The sequence below is a fragment of the Aethina tumida genome, chromosome 5, assembly GCF_024364675.1.
Source record: "Aethina tumida isolate Nest 87 chromosome 5, icAetTumi1.1, whole genome shotgun sequence".
NCBI classification, from domain to species: domain Eukaryota; kingdom Metazoa; phylum Arthropoda; class Insecta; order Coleoptera; family Nitidulidae; genus Aethina; species Aethina tumida.
Genome location: NC_065439.1, coordinates 14,958,089 through 14,980,212, shown reverse-complemented (window position 1 = coordinate 14,980,212; position 22,124 = coordinate 14,958,089). Strand labels below are relative to the sequence as shown.

At 27.6% G+C, this 22,124-nt stretch overlaps 1 protein-coding gene across 3 annotated transcripts in view; it reads left to right on the top strand.

The window, feature by feature from the left end:
• LOC109602277 (ecdysone-inducible protein E75) overlaps positions 1 to 22,124 on the top strand; it is a 111,506-nt gene that overhangs the window by 50,361 nt on the left and 39,021 nt on the right. The window contains exon 1 of one of the 3 annotated variants that reach the window (XM_049967411.1): positions 748 to 1,089. The exons of 1 other annotated variant lie outside the window; for it this stretch is intronic. In XM_049967411.1, coding sequence (XP_049823368.1) covers positions 960 to 1,089 — 130 coding nt within the window. In that variant the 5' untranslated portion in view covers positions 748 to 959. Of the gene's footprint in view, positions 1 to 747; positions 1,090 to 14,051; positions 14,080 to 22,124 lie in introns of those variants that run through there. One more of the 3 variants, XM_049967413.1, reaches the window with a different exon arrangement.

Here is a 22,124-nt window from a genome sequence, read left to right as displayed (position 1 = left end):
TATAAATTTTTATTGTCCTTAAATATTTGTCATTATTGTTGTTATTATTATTATTATTACCGTTAATACGATTTTCATAAATAAAAACTATTGTTAAAACAAATTAGTAATTTTTATTATTTTTTTATATACTTTTTTATGATAATTTATTTATACAACCTTCGTCTAAGTTATATTTTTAATATTAAAATATTCTTATCAAATTTTCTTATTATTTTTAATATCATTAATCATGAGATTTGTTTATGTGTTTAATTTATTTTATTTATTTTATTATCTATGTTTATGTTTTTGTAATATTTACTAGGTTTATTTATATGTTAAGTTTGGTTTAAAACATACAATTTATTAATTATTTTATTTTGATAAAATATGTATATTTTTTTTTATTTACAAATATATCTAAGATTCTTAACAGATTAAAATAACTGAATATTGAACACATGTCGAACGTTATTCAACATGCGTCTCCACTGATTTTTAAATCGAATTAATAAACAATAAATCGTCGGGTACAAATCAATCAAGAGCAGTTAACGAACCACCAACGGACATCGGAAAAGTAAAAGTCGTTGGGATAGGTCGGGCACGGTTCGAGGAGGCATCTCCGAAAGCGAAAGGCCCCTCGCCCCTACGCGAGCGGCGTCGTCGTCCGCCACGACGCCGTCGCCAAGAGTGCGCTGACCGCACCGCCGATCCGAGTTAGTGGGTCACGGGAGGCTTTCGACGACCAAAGCTGAAAGCGAGCGCACTACGCGCTCTGCACCGCCACGAGCCCGAAGCCGCTTCTTTTCCTCGCCACAGCCAATTTTTATTCACTCTTCATCTCGCTCAAATTACAACAGACGATTGTGTGTACAGTGACCATTCGGGGGATGTGCGGTGGTTGTTGTTGTTGTTGAAGTTGTTTGCCGAGTCGCGGGACTGTGCCGATCCACTCTCCCCGGAACGAGAGCGGGATGACTGTGAACGACTACAAGGAGACGGCCTGCGTAACGGCCGGCCATCTGGAAGACGTCGAGATGGAGCAGGAGCCGATCCTGCAGCCGCCCCAGGACTCGGAGAACCTACTAGGACGCGTGCTGGCAGGTAATACTGACCTCGGTCAACCGTCCCCAAAAATACATTCACCTGGTCTAATTAGACGTGGTGCGGGTTACATAAACGAGCCGGTGCGACGCCTCCGACGATTCGACGTCCCGCAAGCGAAAAAATCATTTTCCCGCGGTCGTCGTCGACCGGGAATTTGATCGGGCCGTTTTCACTTTTCAGCGCGTTACGATATCTAGGACATTGCGGACTCGAAGAGAGGCTAGTTCATTCACCTCGGCCTTCGACGATGTTGTCTGTCCCGTGCTACGGCGTGTTCGCGTCTCTGTCGCGCGTTCACTCACTTTTAATTCGACGACTTGGCGCTGCGCGAGCTTCAGAGATCCGTGTCACAAACGGTAGTCTCGGTACCCGGGGTGCAGAGGAATTCTCTGATATTTCGGGCAGGGGCGTGCGCCAATTGCACTGATGCTGATTCGCCCTTTTTGAATTTATAACAATGCTCATATTTAATTTTCTTATTGGCTCCCTTACTAGGGTATTTTATTAATATTGTCTTGGTAACTCAAATTTATATAAAAAATGAATATTTTACATATTTTTTCCGGTACTATACTGTATTTTTAGACATTTTTTTTATTCATTTTTTTTCTTATAATCCCCTTTTATTTTTTTGGAGCACATATTCTTTTTTTTTCTATTTTAGTACTTACTTGGGGTACATACACTCTTAAATTACATTAATACAAAATATACTTCTTCACACGTTTTCTTCTTCCTCATTTTATAGTGCTCTAAATTTAATATTTTTTAATATATAATATAATAGTGGGTCACAACACAAAAAATACAAAATATTTTCTATTATTAGGTATTTTTAGACATTTTCTACTTCTCTTTTATTTTCTCAAATTTGGAGTACTTTTTTCTTTGTTTCTTTCTTACAGTCTCTTTAATTTTCTCAAATTTTGAGTACTCTTGTTTTTCCTCTTTTTTAGTACTATTTGAACATTTTCCTAATATATGTTGTAATTTTTACAAATCCTTTTTATTTTATAATAAATTTAGAATACTTTTGTGTTTTTTAGTACTTTTTGAGGTACTTATATTTTTTCATTTCTAATTCCTTTCTATATATTTTTCTTTTTATTCTTTTAAATTTGGACATTCTATTTCTTCTATTTTTAGGTCATTTCTTCTTCCTTTCCTTCATTTTTCTCTTTTTTTTTTCGTACAGTTTGGATATATTCTGTTTCTTTTTTTCTTATGGTTCTTATTTCTTTTCAATACTTTTAATCTCCTGTATTTTTTATATCCCTTTAGTTTTTTGCCTTATTTTCTTTTAAATTAATAATCTTGTTTTATTTCAATATTAGAAGTTTTTGAAGTATCGAAGTCTATCATCTATTTTTAGACATTTTCTGCTTCCTTTTTTTCTAATTCTTTCTATTTTTTTTTAATTTGAATACTTGTTCTCTTTTACACTTCATTACTTCTTGGAATTTTTCTTTTTTATCTTCTATTTTGAATTTTTAGACATTTTCTTCTTTATTCTTTTCTTAAAACTACCTTGTTTTTTTCTTTTTGTATAGCTTCCTTTAAATTTCTTCTATTATCTATTTTTAGATAATTTCTTCTGCCTTTTCTTCATTTTTTCGTAGCATTTGGATATATTCTGCTTCTTTTTTTTTCTTATGGTTTTTATTTCTTTTCAATTTGGAGTACGTTTTTCATTTTTTAGAACTCTTTGAGGTACTTTTCAATCTCCTGTATTTTTTTTATATTCCTTTAGTTCTTTTTTCCTTATATTCTTTTAAATTAATACTCTTGTTTTGTTTCATTATTAGAGGTTTTTGAAGTATCTAAGTCTATGATCTATTTTTAGACATTTTCTGCTTCTTTTTTTTCTGATTCTTTCAATTTTTTTTAATTTGGAATACATTTGTTTCCTTTTAACCTTCTTTCATTACTTCTAGGAATTTTTCTTTTTTACCTTCTATTTTGAATTTTTAGACATTTTCTTCTTTATTCTTTTCTTAAAACTTTCTTTTTGTATATTTTCTCTTATATTTCTTCTATTATCTATTTTTAGATAATTTATTTTTCCTTCCTTTCATTTTTTTTTCTTGTTTTTCGTACCGTTTGGTATTTTTCTATTGTGATTAGATATATCTTGCTTCCTGTTTATGGTTCTCTTTTCTTTTCAACTTGAACTAGGTTTTTTTAGTACTCCTTGAGGTACTTCTCTCCACTCCTAATCTTTTTTTATATTTTAATTTTTTTTTCTTTTTTCATTATTTTCTTTTAAATTAATACACTTGTTTTGTTTCATTATTAGAAGTTTTTGGACTGTCTAACTCTGTTATCTATTTTTAAATATTTTTTTGCTTTCTTCTTCTTCTTGTTCTTTTTTATTTTTTTTTTTTAAATTTGGAATACGTTTTTTGTTTTCTATTATTTTAGTACTTTTTGATTTTTTTATTTCTTCTATTTTTAATTTTCCTCACATTTTTTTCTTAAAGCTGTCCTGTATTTATTATTATTTTAAGTTTGGAGTACTCTCGTTTTCTTCTTTTTTAGTACTATTAGAAGTACCCACCTACATATTTTTCACACGTTTTTAGATATCTTCTTTTATAATTCTTTTAGTTTTTTTTTAAATTTGGAGTACTATTAGATTTTTTTCTTTTTTAGTATTTCTTTAAATATGAGTATTTTATTTTTTCTCTCCGTTATTAGTACTTTTTTAGACTTCAACTTGTACCTAATGAAGATTTAATAAATTTCGATTTCCTCCGGTCAAAAAAATCAATTATACAAAGTAAACGGTGCGGGTAAACAAAATATTCGGGCATCACGCCGGAGCTGACGGCGTCGACGCCACTGCGTTCGGCAACCAACACATTCGTACGTGTGGATTTATCGAGGTCGCTCGTTCGCCCGTCGCGAGGCTAGTGCGTTCACCCGTACGCTCGACGGCCACACGAATCTAGGGCAAGATGAAATTAACTGGAGGTTGAAATGCGAAAACAGCACATGTACTCCACACATACACACACACACACACACACACACACAATATTCGCCAATGAGGGACCGCCCCCCGCTACTCCCCTCCGCCCGCGGCGCAACCTCGAACGACGGTGGGTTCAACGCTCTCGCCACGCTAAATAGGTTACCTGGCCCAGTGTGCGATGATCTGTTTTTTGCGATTGCGATTATCGCGGTCCTATAATTGGAAGTTTGCGATTGTTCGCTAATATCGTGCGGAGATAAGGTGCTTAATTTATTAAATCGTTTCGATATGGATCTTCATTCTTTTAAGTGTCTGATTGGTATTGGAAAAATTTCATTTTCCATTACTTGTAACTATTTGATTTCAAGACTATTTTTTCTTTTTTTTTAGTACTCACAGTACTCTTATTTTTCTTTGTGTGCTAATTTCTCCCCATTTTTTTTTTTAAATTTAGACTCATTCTTTATTTCTATTTTTAGTACTCAGAGAATTCCTCTATTTTTTTATTATTCTCTCCTATTCTAGCCTATTTTATATTTCTTTTATTTTTCTATTATATGTAGAATTTTTTCTCTTATTTTTCTCTCATTTTCTCTAAAATTCGGAGAATTATTTATTTTCTCTATTTTCTGCATTTTCTATATACTTCTGGAGTACTAGTATCTTATTCCTATTCTTTAGACGTTTTCTCTAATAAATTGCCTTCTATTTTATTTTAAATTTATACAAATTATTTTTTTCCTCTATTGGTACTGTTTTGAGTACTCATGTTTTTTTATTACATTTAGACTTTTCCCTTTATAACTTCTTATTTTTCTTATAAATTATTTATTTTTTCTCAAATTTGGGAAATTATTCTTTATTTCCTTTTTTAATATTTTTTAACTACTCGTGTATTTTTTTAGACATTTTCCTCTAAATTTCTTATAATTCTTTTCTTTTTTATTATAAATTTATATAAAATCTTTTATTTTTCATCTGTTAGTACTTTTTAGGTACTCATATTTTTTACATGTATATTTTTTCCTTTCTGGCTTCTTATTTTTCTTATAAATCATCTCTCATAGACTCTTTAATTTGGATAATTATTTGGACATTTTCTGTAATAAATCTCTTTTTATCACATAATTTTCTTATATTTTATTGTAAATTTATAAAAATTATTTTTTTTCTATGTTAGTACTGTTTTGGATACCCGTATTTTTTTACTTTTATATTCTTTCCTTTCTGGCTTCTTATTTTTCTTATAAATCATCTCACATATTCTCTCAAATTTTATTTTTTCGTGCTTTTAGAGTATTAACATATTAACCTATTAAGTTCTTTAGATATTTTCTCTAATAAATTTCCTTTTTTCATATAATTTTCCTATATTTTATTTGAAATTTATAAAATTTATTTTTTTTTCTATGTTAGTACTATTTTGGGTACCCATATTTTTTACTTTTATATTCTTTCCTTTCTGGCTTCTTATTTTTCTTATAAATCATCTCACATATTCTCTCAAATTTTGAGAATTATTTAATTTTATTTTTTCGTACCTTTAGAGTACTAACATATTAACCTATTAAGTTCTTTAGATATTTTCTCTAATAAATCTCCTTTTTTCATATAATTTTCCTATATTTTATTTTAAATTTATAAAAATTATTTTTTTTTTCTCTGGTAGTACTGTTTTGGGTACTCATATTTTTTTATTACATTTAGACATTTCCCTTTCTAACTTTTTATTTTTCTTATAAATTATTTATTATTTTTTCTTAAATTTGAAAAATTATTTCCATTTTTAGTACCTTTTGAGTACTTGTATATTTTTTTCTATTATATTTTTTAGACATTTTCCCTCTTAAATCTCCGTTTTTCTTATTATTTCCTTCTTTTTTATTTAAAATTTTTATAAATCCTTTTTTTTTTTTCATCTGTTGGTACTTTTTGTGTACCCATATTTTTTACATTTAAATATTTTCCTTTCTAGCTTGTTAGTTTTCTTATGAATCATCTCTCATATTCTTTCAAATTTGGAAAATTATTTTTTTTTAGTACTTTTAGAGTACTAGCATATTAATCTATTAAGTTCTTTAGATATTTTCTCTAATAAATCTCATTTTTTCATATAATTTTCTTATATTTTATTTTAAATTTATAAATATTATTTTTTTTCTCTATTAGTACTGTTTTGGGTAGTCATAATTTTTTTATCACATTTCCCTTTCTAACTTCTTATTTTTCATATAAATTATTTATTATATTTCTCAAATTTGGGCAATTATTTTTTATTTTCTTTTTAGTACTTTTTGAGTACTCGTATATTTCTTTCTATTAAATTTTTTAGAAATTTACCCTCTTAAATCTCCTTTTCCTCATAATTCCCTTCATTTTTATTTTAAATTTATATAAATTCATTTTTTTCATCTGTTAGTACAGTGGCTTCTTAGTTTTCTTATGAATTATCTCTTATATTCTCTCATATTTGTAGAATTATATGTTTTTTTTTTATTTTTTAGTACTTTTGGAGTACTATTACCTATTAAGTTTCTCTAATATATCTCCTTTTTTCATATAATTCTTAACTATTTTATTTTTAAAATTTAGTCCTTTTTTCTATCCATTTTTAGACATTTTCTTTTAAAGTGGTCCTTATTTCTCAACGTTTCAACTGTAAAAAAATGTACACCAACATTTGTTATTGTTCCTCTACATTTATCACCGTTAATAATTACGAAAGCTATGTTTATTCCATATAATAAAGTGTTTCATAAAATACATTTTCATTTTTAATTGTATTTGCGACATAAACACCTAGAATAGTTGTGATTTCGTCGCTTTCGATTGTTCGCAAATATCTATTCGATAAGAAGTTTCACTTTCACCATGCGATAACTCGACTATTTATAAACAATACTCGACGTCACGCACTAAAATAAAAACAAATTAAAAACATTTCCAATAAGACATATTTAACATTTTATTCATTGTCTTATTGTTATTAGTATAATTTATTTATTTTATCGTTAACTCATTAAACACTTAGTTCAGCCAGAGTGGCGGCAAAAAAAAATAAAAAAAATTGTATGAGGATATTATGTCATATAAACAACACTGAAGGGGTTTGTTTATCTTCCTTAATAATAGATCACTTTTGTTTGTCATAGACTTTTGATGTTTATTTTAATCTTTGTGCCAAATCTACTGATGATAAAGAATCTAATATCTATGGCATTTTGATTCAAAACATTAAAGACATTAAACATTCGCTTCTAATTCAATAATGATAAAAAACTTCTGATGTCATTAATTGATCATTGATAATGTTTATCATTTCCAGTCACCCTGTATAATTTCCTTGTTTTGTTTTCAAAATTCTGTTTCGCATGAAATACACCAGTTTTGACGATATCCAATCAAATGTTTTAAAAGTTTCCTCTTCAAGTTGTGCAAATACTTCAAATATAGCAACGGCGATTTAAGGGCGGGTTTGCACAACGTCGGCGCGTCAAGATGGCCGAGAAAGCGGTTGCGAATTTTAGAAATTCGCCGTGTCGTTGCACTCTCTTGAACCGAATTTCACTTTCGGCCGTGCCACAAGACCACATGCCCGTTTACGTGTGTGATTCACTTTCGTTTCGTGAGCGCACGTAACTTTTGCAATGTCAACCGATTAGAAGACGGATCGCGTTGCCGTATGGGCCGTTTGCGTAACGCGTTTTCGCACGAAAATAGCACGGAGGAAATATGTTTCGCACAGGCCTTTTCCGCGGAAACTTTTTTAATCGCGGGGGGACGTATATTTAGACATGAATGCCCGTTGTTTGTTCGGGCGTAGGAACTGTAAATATTATTCGGGGTTATTAATAAGATGCGTCGGGTATATTTAGAGCGGTACTTCGCAACACCTTCTCCAGTAATATGTTTGGATGCTTGAAAACAAAGAAGGAGTAGTTGTGTGTTGCCAACCTAAAAAGTCGCTAGCCCTGCGGACTAGCCCTTAGACTAAGACACAAAGTATTATGTTTATGTTAATTTTTGCATTTTTTCGATTGCAGGTATGTGACGCAAACCCGAGTGAGTAAGAGGGAACGAACCGTGCGTGAGTAATTACCGATTAATTCTAAATATCGCCGATAATGAGTTACGACTCAACCATTTACATTTATGGAAATGCCGCGGCGATAAGCTGACATTGGTTACACAGAAATACATTGCCCGGATTACGTACAGAAAACAAAGACAAAGACACCATCACCTCCGCACCGATAATGCGGAGTGAGATGAACAGACAGTTGGTCACGTGCATTTCGCGCAACGATACGAATATGAAGTTGGCGTATTTTATAAAATGACCTCAAAAACAAAAAGGCAACGAACTAGTCTCGCGCGAGGCGCCGAACGACCTCGATAGTAGTCGGTACCTCGCGCAGAGGTTCGGAATACAAGCGACCCCGAGCCTCGCACTAGGTGCAATGAACTGGCCGCGTATTGGCCAAGCGCTGACCTGGTTTTTCGCTCTGTATATAAGATGGCAGATCAAAGGGGAAAACCCCAAAATTTCACACCTTACACACCTTATCACCTTCCTTAAGCGTCTTCAACTTTAGGACATCAGAAATTGACCAATTAATACTTATTTCCTTCAGCTATTAATTAATGTCCATAGTCCCACATGTTCAGCTTTACTCAAAGAGTGAAGCCCTTCCTTCAAAGGCTACTTCAGCTTTTAAATCATCTTCATTGGCAGCTCTTGGACTATGAATAATATGTCTATCTCTCAGAAGCTAGCACCCTTAAATCCTCTTCTATCCCTTTCCAATGATCGGGGTCGATCGTTATCTCCGAACAACGAGGCAGATGACGAAAGCGATGGTCCAGATGACGGGGAAAATAAAAATCACTTTCATCGAGAAAGGCACGCACCACTTTCACTCTCTCCGCAGCCGGAACGTCTGCGAGCTTACGACGCACCAGTCTGCCCAGCTTTCTTTCACTTTCCTCGCAATTAACGTTGCCCACCGATTGTTTAAATTCGGTGGTTGGTTCAAGGGGCGTTCACCTTGAAACGGAAACTGGGTTAGACCGGAAATGGCGGGGGAGGGTGGTTGTTTGGTCGATGGCGGTGACACGTTAACAATAACCGCTTATAAATAGATTTTAATCAGGCACGTCGGTAATTTGTGGCGGAAAAACTCGGTGTGTGTGTGTGTGTGTGGGTGCATCGTGTGGGCGCGTGGAAATGCTCTATCCCCATGGAGGAAACGGGGCAACGGCGTTGATGTTGGCGTAGGTCGCTGACTTCCTCTCCCGGAAACGGTTTAAATCTGGATAATCTAATATTAACCCCCGCGAAATCCGATGATAGGTTCGTCGGCCTCCTTCGGGGTTAACACGCTCGTTGCACCGGCTCTCTTAGTAAATTGGCCGTTTTTAAACGTGCTCCTCTGTGGTCGCCTTTGGGCTTCCCCCAATTAACTCCAACCACACACTCGTACATCAAATTTTCCACAACGGAGATATAAATAAATAAACACAACGATGGCGGAGATGGTGTTGCGTAAGCGTTGTCGGTTTGTAGAAAACGAGGCGATTGACCCATATCAACTGACCTCGGATATGGGTGAACGAACCATCGGCCTCAAACACACCCCTGCGTTCGAAATGCCTACAAGGTAAAGACGGATTGTACAATCGATTCCTTCGGTTCTTTGGCAATTCATCGTAACTGTGTTATCGACATGTCTTCGTGCCTCTACATTAGTTGTTCGCACGTCAAAGCGGTTAATTTAAGCAGTCTCTCGTTTCGGCCAACGTGGCACGTGGTGGCGACATTCGCCAATTTCGACGTCACCGATTAAATTTAATTGCTCGTGACGTACGGGTCCGAATGCAGCATGAGTGTCGGAAAACGTTTTCCCACTTATATAAAGGTGGTCCTGCCGTTGACAACGGATTATTCTCGGCGGCAACGTCAGTGGTTTGATTACCAAGACGCGTGGATGTGATTTCCCTCAGAAATGAAACCGATGACGTTTTTCCCAATGGAAAATCTCGGCTGCAACTAACTGGTTTTGTTTATCGCTTTGCCTAAGACTCGCGGAGATTGCAATTCAGGGTGTACCAACCGACGTACACTTTATTATTGGGAGTCTTGACCGCGTTACGGGTTATAGACCCTGGCCATATCTGGGCCGCACTCTCGATTGGTTACATCATTACGCAACTACAGGACCGTACTTAAACGCCACTGGTTTAAATCGAACATGTAAATCGCTGAAAATTCGAAGCCAACAACAACCAGAGACGGATTGATTGGGCCCTTGTAACCGGATCCGTTCGGTTTTTACTGGCCGGATAAATCTAATTGTACGATCGGTTAACGTCTAAATATATATGTACAAAATGGAACCTTGGATGTTGCGGGCAGTGTAAATTGGCGCCGCCCGGGGGCGTATTGCAAATAGCGGGTCGTTGACTTTTGCACGAAAGTGGGACGAGTCGTTGGTGAGGTCCTTGAGCCACAACCAGAAATCGGACGACATTGTTGCAGCGTAAATGTTTCCAGATGACAATGTAGATATTTCTCTTTTTGAAACTGAGGACAAGATTTAATTAAAACGTTTTATTGGCACCGGTTTCCTAATCCTGATTTATGCCATTTTCGAGGCAATGCCGCATGTAACTGTTTCTTGTGGCATTCAGGAAACGTGTTGGTGGGAAAGTCGACCTTTGAAGATTGGACGAAAATTTAATTTCGACAAAGAATAATTGCCAATCAATTATTCCTTTTAAATTTACCAATGTATTTATATCTTTTAATTTTTTTATAATTTTTTAAATAAATTAATTATTCTATCACTTGATATATTTTATTATTGATTTGTTAGATAATCTAAACCTTTCAAAAATTAATTATTATTTAATTTTATCCAATCTTGTCAGATTTTTTTTTTTGAATTTTGGTAATTCCTTCAGTTACCTCTTTCAAAATTTTGCCAAAAGTAACTATTTTTTCCTTTAAAAATTATGCCAAAAGTTCAAAGGTAAATATTGCATTAATTTATAATTTAATTCATTAAAATTTTGGTAAATTTTTTGTACTTTTTGATTTTTTATTATTATTCCTTTCAAATTTACACCATAAGTACCACAAGTAACTATTTCTTTTATTAGGATTTAATTCTTTCCTACTTTGTGTTTATTATATTTATTAAATTTTTTTACACTACTCTTTTAAAAATTATGCCAAAAGTTCAAAAGTAAATATTTCATTTATTGTAGCTTAATTCATTACAATCTTTTTTTAATATTTTTTTATTATTATTTTTATTTAATTAGTTAATTATTCTTTCAGTTGTTCCTTTAAAAATTACACCAAAAGTAACAGAAGTAATTATTTCTTTTGTTAGGGTTTAATTATTTACTACTTTGTGATATTTATTTTATTTTTTACTATTTTATAATTACTTAATTAATTATTCTATCAGCTCCACCTTTAAAAATTACGCCAAAAGTTCAAACATAAATATTTTATTCATTATGGCTTAATTCATTACAATTTGGAAAGATTTTCTGCTTTTTTTGATATTTTTTTATGATTATTTTTGATTAATTAGTTAATTATTCTTTCAGTTGTTCCTCTCAAAATTACACCAAAAGTAACAGAAGTAATTATTTTTTTGTTAGGATTTAATTATATACTACTTTGTCATATTTATTTTATTTTTTTACTATTTTATAATTAATTATTTAATTATTCTATCAGCTCCACCTTGAAAAATCATGCCAAAAGTTCAAAAGAAAATATTACACTCATTATAGCTAATTCATTACAATTTTGAAAGATTTTCTGTTTTTTTTTTTTTAATATTCTTTTATTATTATTTTTGATTAATTAGTTAATTATTCCATCAGTTGTTCCTTTCAAAATTACACCAAAAGTACCAGAAGTATTTATTTCTTTTGTTAGGATTTAATTATTTGCTATTTTGTGATATTTATTTTATTTTTTTACTATTTTTTAATTAATTAATTAATTATCCTATCAGCTCCACCTTTAAAAATTATCCCAAAAGTTCAAAAGTAAATATTTAATTCATTATAGCTAAATTCATTACAATTTTGGAAAATTTTCTGTCCTTTTTGATATTTTTTTTATTATTATTATTGATTAATTAGTTAATTATTCCATCAGTTGTTCCTTTCAAAATTACACCAAAAGTACCAGAAGTATTTATTTCTTTTGTTAGGGTTTAATTATTTGCTATTTTGTGATATATATTTTATTTTTTTACTATTTTTTAATTAATTAATTAATTATTCTATCAGCTCCACCTTTAAAAATTATGCCAAAAGTTCAAAAATAAATATTTAATTCATTATAGCTTAATTTATTACAATTTTGAAAAATTTTCTGCCTTTTTTGATATTTTTTTATAATTATTTTTGATTAATTAGTTAATTATTCTTTCAGTTGTTCCTTTCAAAATTACACCAAAGTAACAGAAGTAATTATTTCTTTTGTTAGGGTTTAATTATTTCTTACTTTGTGACATTTATTTTATTTTTTTACTATTTTATAATTAATTAATTAATTATTCTATCAGTTCCACCTTTAAAAATTATGTCAAAAGTTCAAAAGTAAATATTTCATTCATTATAGCTTAATTCATTACAATTTTGGGAGATTTTCTGTCTTTTTTGATATGTTTTTATTATTATTTTTAATTAAGTAGTTAATTATTCTATCAGTTGTTTCTTTCAAAATTTCACCAACAGTACCAGAAGTAATTATTTCTTTTATTAAGGTTTAATTATTTACTACTTGGTGATGTTTATATTATTTTTTACTATTTTATAATTAATTAATCAATTATTCGATCAGCTCCACCTTTAAAAATTATGCCAAAAGTTCAAAAGTAAATATTTCATTCATTGTAGCTTAATTCATTACAATTTTGGAAGATTTTCTGTCTTTTTTGATATGTTTTTCTTATTATTTTTGATTAATTAGTTAATTATTCTATCAGTTGTTCCCTTCAAAATTACACCAAAAGTACCAGAAGTAATTATTTCTTTTGTTAAGGTTTAATTATTTACTACTTTGTGATATTTATTTTATTTTTTTACTATTTTATAATTAATTATTTTTTAATCATCAATTTTTGATTCATTAGTTAATTAATTATTCTATCAGCTCCAACTTTAAAAATTATACCAAAAGTTCAAATGTAAATATTTCATTATATTTCATATGGAAAATTTTTTATCTGTTTTGACATTATTTTATTATTATTTTAAATTCATAAATTAATTCTAACAATTGCTCCTTTCCAAATTATGCCAAAAGTATCAGAAATAGATATTTCCTAATCTAGGGATTACTTCTCCAGTTTCTTCAATTATCTGTTCTGTTTTTTAAGTGTATCAAGATCACCAATAAAATATTTATTAAATTGTGTTTAATTTTTTACAGTTTTGTTAGATTTTCTCTCTACTTTGTTATTTTTTCATATATTAATTTATTGCCTCAGTTGAACACCTTAAAATTATGCCAAAAATAGATGTGTCAGTACGGTCGAAATTCGTGAATGGCTTCCCGACTGCATCCCTCGCGTACGTCGCAAAACACTTGCTGGCGTGTTTACGCTCGTCACCGCATAAAAAAAAAGCCTTTGACACAATTCCAGTTCAGTAACCTCGCGAGATAAGAGCTGTGTGTGTCCGCCGTTATCAGATCCGACCGAGCCCAACAACAAAAACGGATTCTAATGAGCCAGATGTCGATGGGTTCGCGAATTCGTCGCCTCGCCATTTACGCACACGACCGACCGAAGGGTTGCAGCACGTGAACCTCGCGGGTTCCACAGGTGGGAAGTCCGGGACCTGCGCCGATCCGGGCCACCCACACGGCCGCTTAACAGACCGGGACGCCGCCGGGTTTGGCCAGTTCGCGCCCGGACCATCGGCACGGAAGGGTGAGCACCAACCCCCACGACGGCGTCGGTCAGCGATGGAGGCACCAGGTTAGACAATGATTTTCGCACGGCGGAACGAACGCACACGTCCGTGCACATGTCATTCCGTTTCGTCGTTCGGATTGTTGTGTTTACGTTTCGTTCCTGTGTTGTGCACGTGTTGTTCGACCCTGACAATGAAAAATCGCGGCGGCACGCGCGTCGCCATCTGTCGACGGACGGCCGGAGCCGCGGGAACGGCCCGCCGGCGCTAGATGGCGACGGCGGTCGATTCGCAGGAATTTCGCCGGTTGCAGTGAATGAACGCGTAAATATTTGTACGGGCCCGATGCGAATGTTGCGAACGCAACGGGCGGCTTTTGCGTTTGGGTCGAGCGACGGTTTCGGCACGGTTTCGATTTTAATATCTCGCTTTAATTGCAGACGAAATTTAAGTTAATTTTAAAATTAGATAAAAAAATTTATTATTTATTTTTAATAATAAAAATATACCAATGCAATTTTTACCAAATAAAATTATTTTCTTAAAATTTAACACAATATTGTTAAAGTTGCGTGCTAAATGACATAAAATATGTGTTGTCCAATTTGATATTATTGATATATATTTTGAAATTTTTTAATTACATAAAGTCACAGAAAAAAGTCAAATCAATTTAAACAGTAAATTAAGTCAGCACTTTTTAAATGATCTATTTTCTTTCTTTAAATAAAACATATATTTTTTTTAAATACATATTTATAAATATGTATTCATTGATTGATTTTTAGAAACATGTTAACTCAAATTTTAAAAATGAAAAACAAATTTGAATGTTTAATGAAATTAAATATATTTTTTGTCAAATTTGATATTATTTATACTTCTAATTTTAGTAAGTATTTCCTGAATTAATTTATAATTACTTAAGAATTTCAGATAAATAATAAATTAAATTAAAAATTAAATTAAATGAGCACTACATTTTAAATTAATCATTTTTTTATTTTATTAAATATAAAACATTTTTTAAATACAAAGCAGCATTTTTTGAATTATAAGTTTATTTATAATAAATAATTATTAAAACACGCAGTTTTAAATACATACATATTTATAATTATGTATTCATTAATTATTTATTTTTGGTAACATATCAGCTCAGATTCTAAAAATTAAAATAAAATTTGACCAAATTTGAGTGTTTAAAGAAATAAAATATATTTTTGTCAAATTTGACATTATTTATGTTAATTTTTTAAATATTTCAATTGAAAAATTATTTTTAATATTTTTATGAAAGCAGAATTTTTTGAATTTATGTTTATTTATATTAAATAATTATTAAAACACACAGTTTTATATATATTTTATACATATTTATAATTATGTATTTATCAATTATTAATTTTTTATAACATATCAGCACATATTTTAAAAATTAAAATAAAATGTTAATTTGAGTATTTAATGAAAAAAATATATATTTTCTGTCAAATTTGATATTAATTGTGTTCATTTCTTTAAATATTTCAATTGAAAAATTGTTTTTATTATTTCCCATTTAATGTAAAATTACTATAAATAAAATAGTGTTTCAGATAAATTAAATTAAAAATAAAATTATATGAACATTACATTTTAAATTACACATTTTCTTATTTTTAATATAAAATATTTTTTTAAATACAAATTTATTTTAAACCACCATTTTTTAAATTATATCTTTATTTATTATTATATTTGTATATATTATTAAAACACATAGTTTAAAATAAACATTTATAATTATATATTCATTAATTATTAATTTTTTGGAATGTATCGACTCAGATTTTAAAAATTAAATTAAATTGTTACCACATTTGGGCGTTTAATTTTAATAAAATATATTTTTTGTCAAATTTTTTATTATTTATTTTTGTAAATTTTTCAATTGAAAAAAATATTTTTAGATTTCTCACGTTTAATTTAAAATTAGTTAAATATAAAGAGTTTCAAATAAATGATAAATTAAATTACATTTTAAATTATAAATTTATATTAAACCATCACTTTTAAATTTTATGTTTATTTATTATAACACATAGTTTTAAATACACATTTATAATTATGTATTTATTAATTACTAATTTTTTGTAATGTATCGATTTATATTTTAAAAATTAAAATAATTTGTTACCACATTTGAGTGTTTCATGAAATAAAATATATTTTTTGTCAAATTATTTATGTTTATTTTTTTAAATCTTTCAATTGAATAAATTATTTTTAGATTTCTCACGTTTAATTTAAAATTACTTAAATATAAAGAGTTTCAAATAAGTGATAAGTTAAATTTAAAGTTAAATTACATTTTAAATTATACATTTTCTTTTTTTTAATATAAAATATTTTTTTTTAAAATACAAACTTATATTAAACCATCACTTTTAAATTTTATGTTTATTTATTATAACACATAGTTTTAAATACACATTTATAATTATGTATTTATTAATTACTAATTTTTTGGAATGTATCGACTTATATTTTAAAAATTAAAATAAATTGTTACCATATTTGAGCGTTTAATGCAATAAAATATATTTTTTGTCAAATTTCTTATTATTTATGTTTATTTTTTTAAATCTTTCAATTGAAAAAATATTTTTAGATTTTTCATGTTTAATTAAATTATTTTTAGTTTCATTTACTTTTAAATTGTATAAACAAAAAGAGTTGCAGATAAATGATAAAGTATATTAAAAATTAAATTAAATGAAACATAATTTTTTAAATATTAATTTATGTTTGAGCACTATTTATGTTTGAATTATCTGTTTATTAATATTAAAACAATGTTTTTAGATAGATATTTATGTTTATGTATCATTAACTATTAATTTTTTGGAACTTTGGAAAAATTCATATTACTATATATAATTTATTTTTTGGAAATTTTATCGTCATCAACTTATGAAAATTAAAATCGACTTTTGTTAAAATTGAGCGCATCCACCAGATTCTAAGTTAAGAAATTGTGCAGGTGTCAAAAGCAGTCTCCTTTTACTCGATCAAATTGTAACCATTCGTAACGAGTTTTATCCCAGGCCAATTGGTAAATGTCGTCCGATTTTTGCGCCACCGTCCGCGCAAATTACGTGTGTGAGAATGTGAATTGCTTCGGCGCCGTCGAAAAATACGCGTTTTGTAACGGCGAAATTAGAATAATTACGACGCGGTGCGGTGCGGTGCGGTGCGACTTTACCATAACCTTTCGCAACTCCGTTCGCCGAGCCGTTTTAGCTGAAACGAGAAATTGTACGGGCGCAACAGGAAAAAAATAGTAAACCAAATAAAATAAATTGGTCAACGCGGATTTTCGTGTGCAACGAACGATCGGTTCGTTTTGCATTCACAGAAACGTGTGCGCGATTGCGAAACGCGATCCGTTCGAGTAACGCGCCGTTCCAGTTAACGTAAACGGACCGTTGGTCAATCACTTTTCAACCTATGAAAGTTATTTTTGTAACGAGTGCGCTCCGCTAAATCGGCGGCGCGACAATTAAAAACGACCGTCGTTTCGATCACTTTTCCGTTTCGGTTCACCCACGTGGCGGTTCCCGAAGGCGGTTTGGGAGTGAAAAACCGGAGGAAAATCGATGCGAGGAGCGCGAAGAGTGCGGTGTTAATGACCGGCTCTCGGTTGAACGGTTAAAACAAAGGACTCGGGTGGCCGTTTGGTTCGCGCGGCCAGAAAGAGGTCGTGCGAGGTGTTTAACCGCGAATCGGGTCGCCAATCGTGCGCTCGCAATGTGACTAACCTCGATACAATAAACTCTTTTGCTCGGCTATTCTCATTCTCTCCTACTCCACGCGAAAAGTCGCAGCGCCTTTTGCAACACATGTTTTGTGCTTCGGAATTGTTGTACTTCTAGAAAATTGTTGTTGCTTTGCGCATTCACCATTTTTTTATTGTGTAAACTTTATTATGGCTCATAATAATGATTCAAGGATAAATCATGTTATAATTCCAGAAGAAAAGTACCGTTAAAAATGTTTAAATTGATAAAATCAATTTTGTCACTTTATTTCAAATTTATGGAACTTTTATCTGAATTTTAAAAACTCAATTTATAATATCATTAACAAAAGTAAATTACTAAATTTAACTTCATGTACCATTTATTTATTTATTTATATCAAATTTTAAAATGAAACTACAAATATTTGTATAATTAACCAAAACTTATTTAAATTTTTAAAAATTGAGTCCATGTTTTTCTAATGTCAATTTAAATATCAAATAATTATACAATTAAAATATATCAAGAAGATTAAAAATATATAATTTGGCAAAAAAATTAACTAATATTTTAAAATTTGGTGCAGTTATTATTTATTTTTTTAATTTAATTTATTTTTCATATGTAACTGTGTACGATTATTTAATAGAAAATAAAGTGAGAATAGTAAAAATTATTGTACAAATGAAAATTTTCAAGAAATAATAATAATAAAAAAATTTGGAAAAAATGTATTTATTATTATTAATGAATACTTACCATAAATATAAATTTGAACTAAATTAAAGAGCAATTGTTATACAATTAAAATATATCAAGAGGATTAGAAATATAAAATTTGGCAAAAAAAATTTTATTTTTACACTTTAATTAATAAAAATTATAATTACTTTAAAATTTAGGGCACTTATTATTTATTTTATAATTTAATTTGTAAATTAATGCAACTGAATAATTATTTAATAATAAATACTAAAAAATATTGTACAACTGAAAATTTTCAAAAAATAAAAATTAATAACAAATTCTATAAAAAATATATTTTTATTAAATTTTCAACATTAACAGCATTTTATTTTATTTTTCTAATTTGATACCTTCAAAAATATAAATAATTAATGAATACATAAATATCAATTTAAAAATATAATATATTTTTCAGTGTAAATAAACACATTTCACACAATTTAAATAATACTCGTCAAACATAATTTTTAATTTAAAAATGGTGTTTAATTTTGTTAATAAAAAACAGATACCTTAAAATTTGTGAGACTTAATATTTTTTTTTTAATTTAATTTGACTTCCATATGTAATTATGAATGATTATTTAATAATAAATAAATTGTGAGTACTAAAAATTATTGTATAATCGAAAATTTTTAAAAAATAAAAAATATTAATAACAAATGTGACAAAAAATGTATTTCATTTTATTGAACATTCATCTTTAACAACATTTTATTTTTTTTTAAATCTGATTTAATACGTTCCAAAGAATACATAATTAACGAATATATAAATATAAATTTGTCCTTAAAAATATATATATATATATATATATATATATATATATATATATATATATATTATATATATATATATTATATATATATATATATATATTAATATATTTATTATATATATATATATTAATATATTTTTTAATATAAATAAACAGATATTTTAAAAAATAGATACCTTAAAATTTGGTGCACTTATTAATTATTAATTGATTAGTGCAGTTAATTAATTATTAAATAATCATTCACAGTAACTGTGAATGATTATTTAATAGTAAATAAATTGAGAATACAAAAAATTATTGTATAATCGAAAATTTTTAAAAAATAAAAATTATTAATAACAAATTTGACAAAAAAGTACTTCATTTTATTGAGCACTTAACTTTAACATTTTATGTTTTTTTAAACCTGATTTATTACGTTCCACAGAAAAATAATTAATGAATACATAAATATAAATTTGTCCTTAAAAATATATAATATATTAATATATTTTTTAATATAAATAAACAGATATTTAAAAAAATAGTATTCAAACATAAATTTTTAAGTAAAAAATGGTATTTTAATTTTGTTAATAAAAAATGGACACCTTAAAATTTGGTTATTTATTTTTTAATTTAATTTAACTTTCTTATGTAACTGTGAATTATTATTTAATAGTAAATAAATGGAGAATACTAAAAATTATTGTACAATCGAAAATTTTTAAAAAATAAAAATTATTAACGACAAATTTGACAAAAAAATGTACTTCATTCATTGACAACATTTTATTATTTTTTAAATCTGATTTAATACGTTCTAAAGAATAAATAATTAATAAATACATAAATATAAATTTATCCTTAAAAATATATATATTAATATATTTTTTAAAACAAATAAACAGATATTTAAAAAAATAGTGTTCAAATATTATTTTTTATTTAAAAAATGGTATTTTAATTTTATTAATAAAAAAATAGATACCTTAAAAATTGATGCTTTTATTTATTTTTTAATATAATTTAACTTATGTAACTGTGAATGTTTATTTAATACCAAATAAAGTGAGAATACTAAAAATTATTGTACAACTGGAAATTTTCAAAAAATACAAAATTTGATAAAAAATATATTTCACTTTATTGTGCACTTAACTTTAACAACATTTAATTTATTTTTTTAAATCTAATTTAATAAATTCCAAAATATAAATAATTAATGTATACATAAATATAAATTTGTATATAAAAATATACATTAATATATTTTTTAATATAAATTAACAACAATAACAAAAGTAAATTACTAAATTTAACTTCATGTACCATTTATTTATTTATTTATATCAAATTTTAAAATGAAACTACAAATATTTGTATAATTAACCAAAACTTATTTAAATTTTTAAAAATTGAGTCCATGTTTTTCTAATGTCAATTTAAATATCAAATAATTATACAATTAAAATATATCAAGAAGATTAAAAATATATAATTTGGCAAAAAAATTAACTAATATTTTAAAATTTGGTGCAGTTATTATTTATTTTTTTAATTTAATTTATTTTTCATATGTAACTGTGTACGATTATTTAATAGAAAATAAAGTGAGAATAGTAAAAATTATTGTACAAATGAAAATTTTCAAGAAATAATAATAATAAAAAATTTTGGAAAAAATGTATTTATTATTATTAATGAATACTTACCATAAATATAAATTTGAACCAAATTAAAGAGCAATTGTTATACAATTAAAATATATCAAGAGGATTAGAAATATAAAATTTGGCAAAAAAATTTTTATTTTTACACTTTAATTAATAAAAATTATAATTACTTTAAAATTTAGGGCACTTATTATTTATTTTATAATTTAATTTGTAAATTAATGCAACTGAATAATTATTCAATAATAAATACTAAAAAATATTGTACAACTGAAAATTTTCAAAAAATAAAAATTAATAACAAATTTTATAAAAAATATATTTTTATTAAATTTTCAACATTAACAGCATTTTATTTTATTTTTCTAATTTGATACCTTCAAAAATATAAATAATTAATGAATACATAAATATCAATTTAAAAATATAATATATTTTTCAGTGTAAATAAACACATTTAACACAATTTAAATAATACTCGTCAAACATAATTTTTAATTTAAAAATGGTGTTTAATTTTGTTAATAAAAAACAGATACCTTAAAATTTGTGAGACTTAATATTTATTTTTTAATTTAATTTGACTTCCATATGTAATTATGAATGATTATTTAATAATAAATAAATTGTGAGTACTAAAAATTATTGTATAATCGAAAATTTTTAAAAAATAAAAAATATTAATAACAAATGTGACAAAAAATGTATTTCATTTTATTGAACATTCAACTTTAACAACATTTTATTTTTTTTTAAATCTGATTTAATACGTTCCAAAGAATACATAATTAACGAATATATAAATATAAATTTGTCCTTAAATATATATATATATATATATATATATATATATATATATATATATATATATATATTATATATTATATATTAATATATTTTTTAATATAAATAAACAGATATTTTAAAAAATAGATACCTTAAAATTTGGTGCACTTATTAATTATTAATTGATTAGTGCAGTTAATTAATTATTAAATAATCATTCACAGTAACTGTGAATGATTATTTAATAGTAAATAAATTGAGAATACAAAAAATTATTGTATAATCGAAAATTTTTAAAAAATAAAAATTATTAATAACAAATTTGACAAAAAAGTACTTCATTTTATTGAGCACT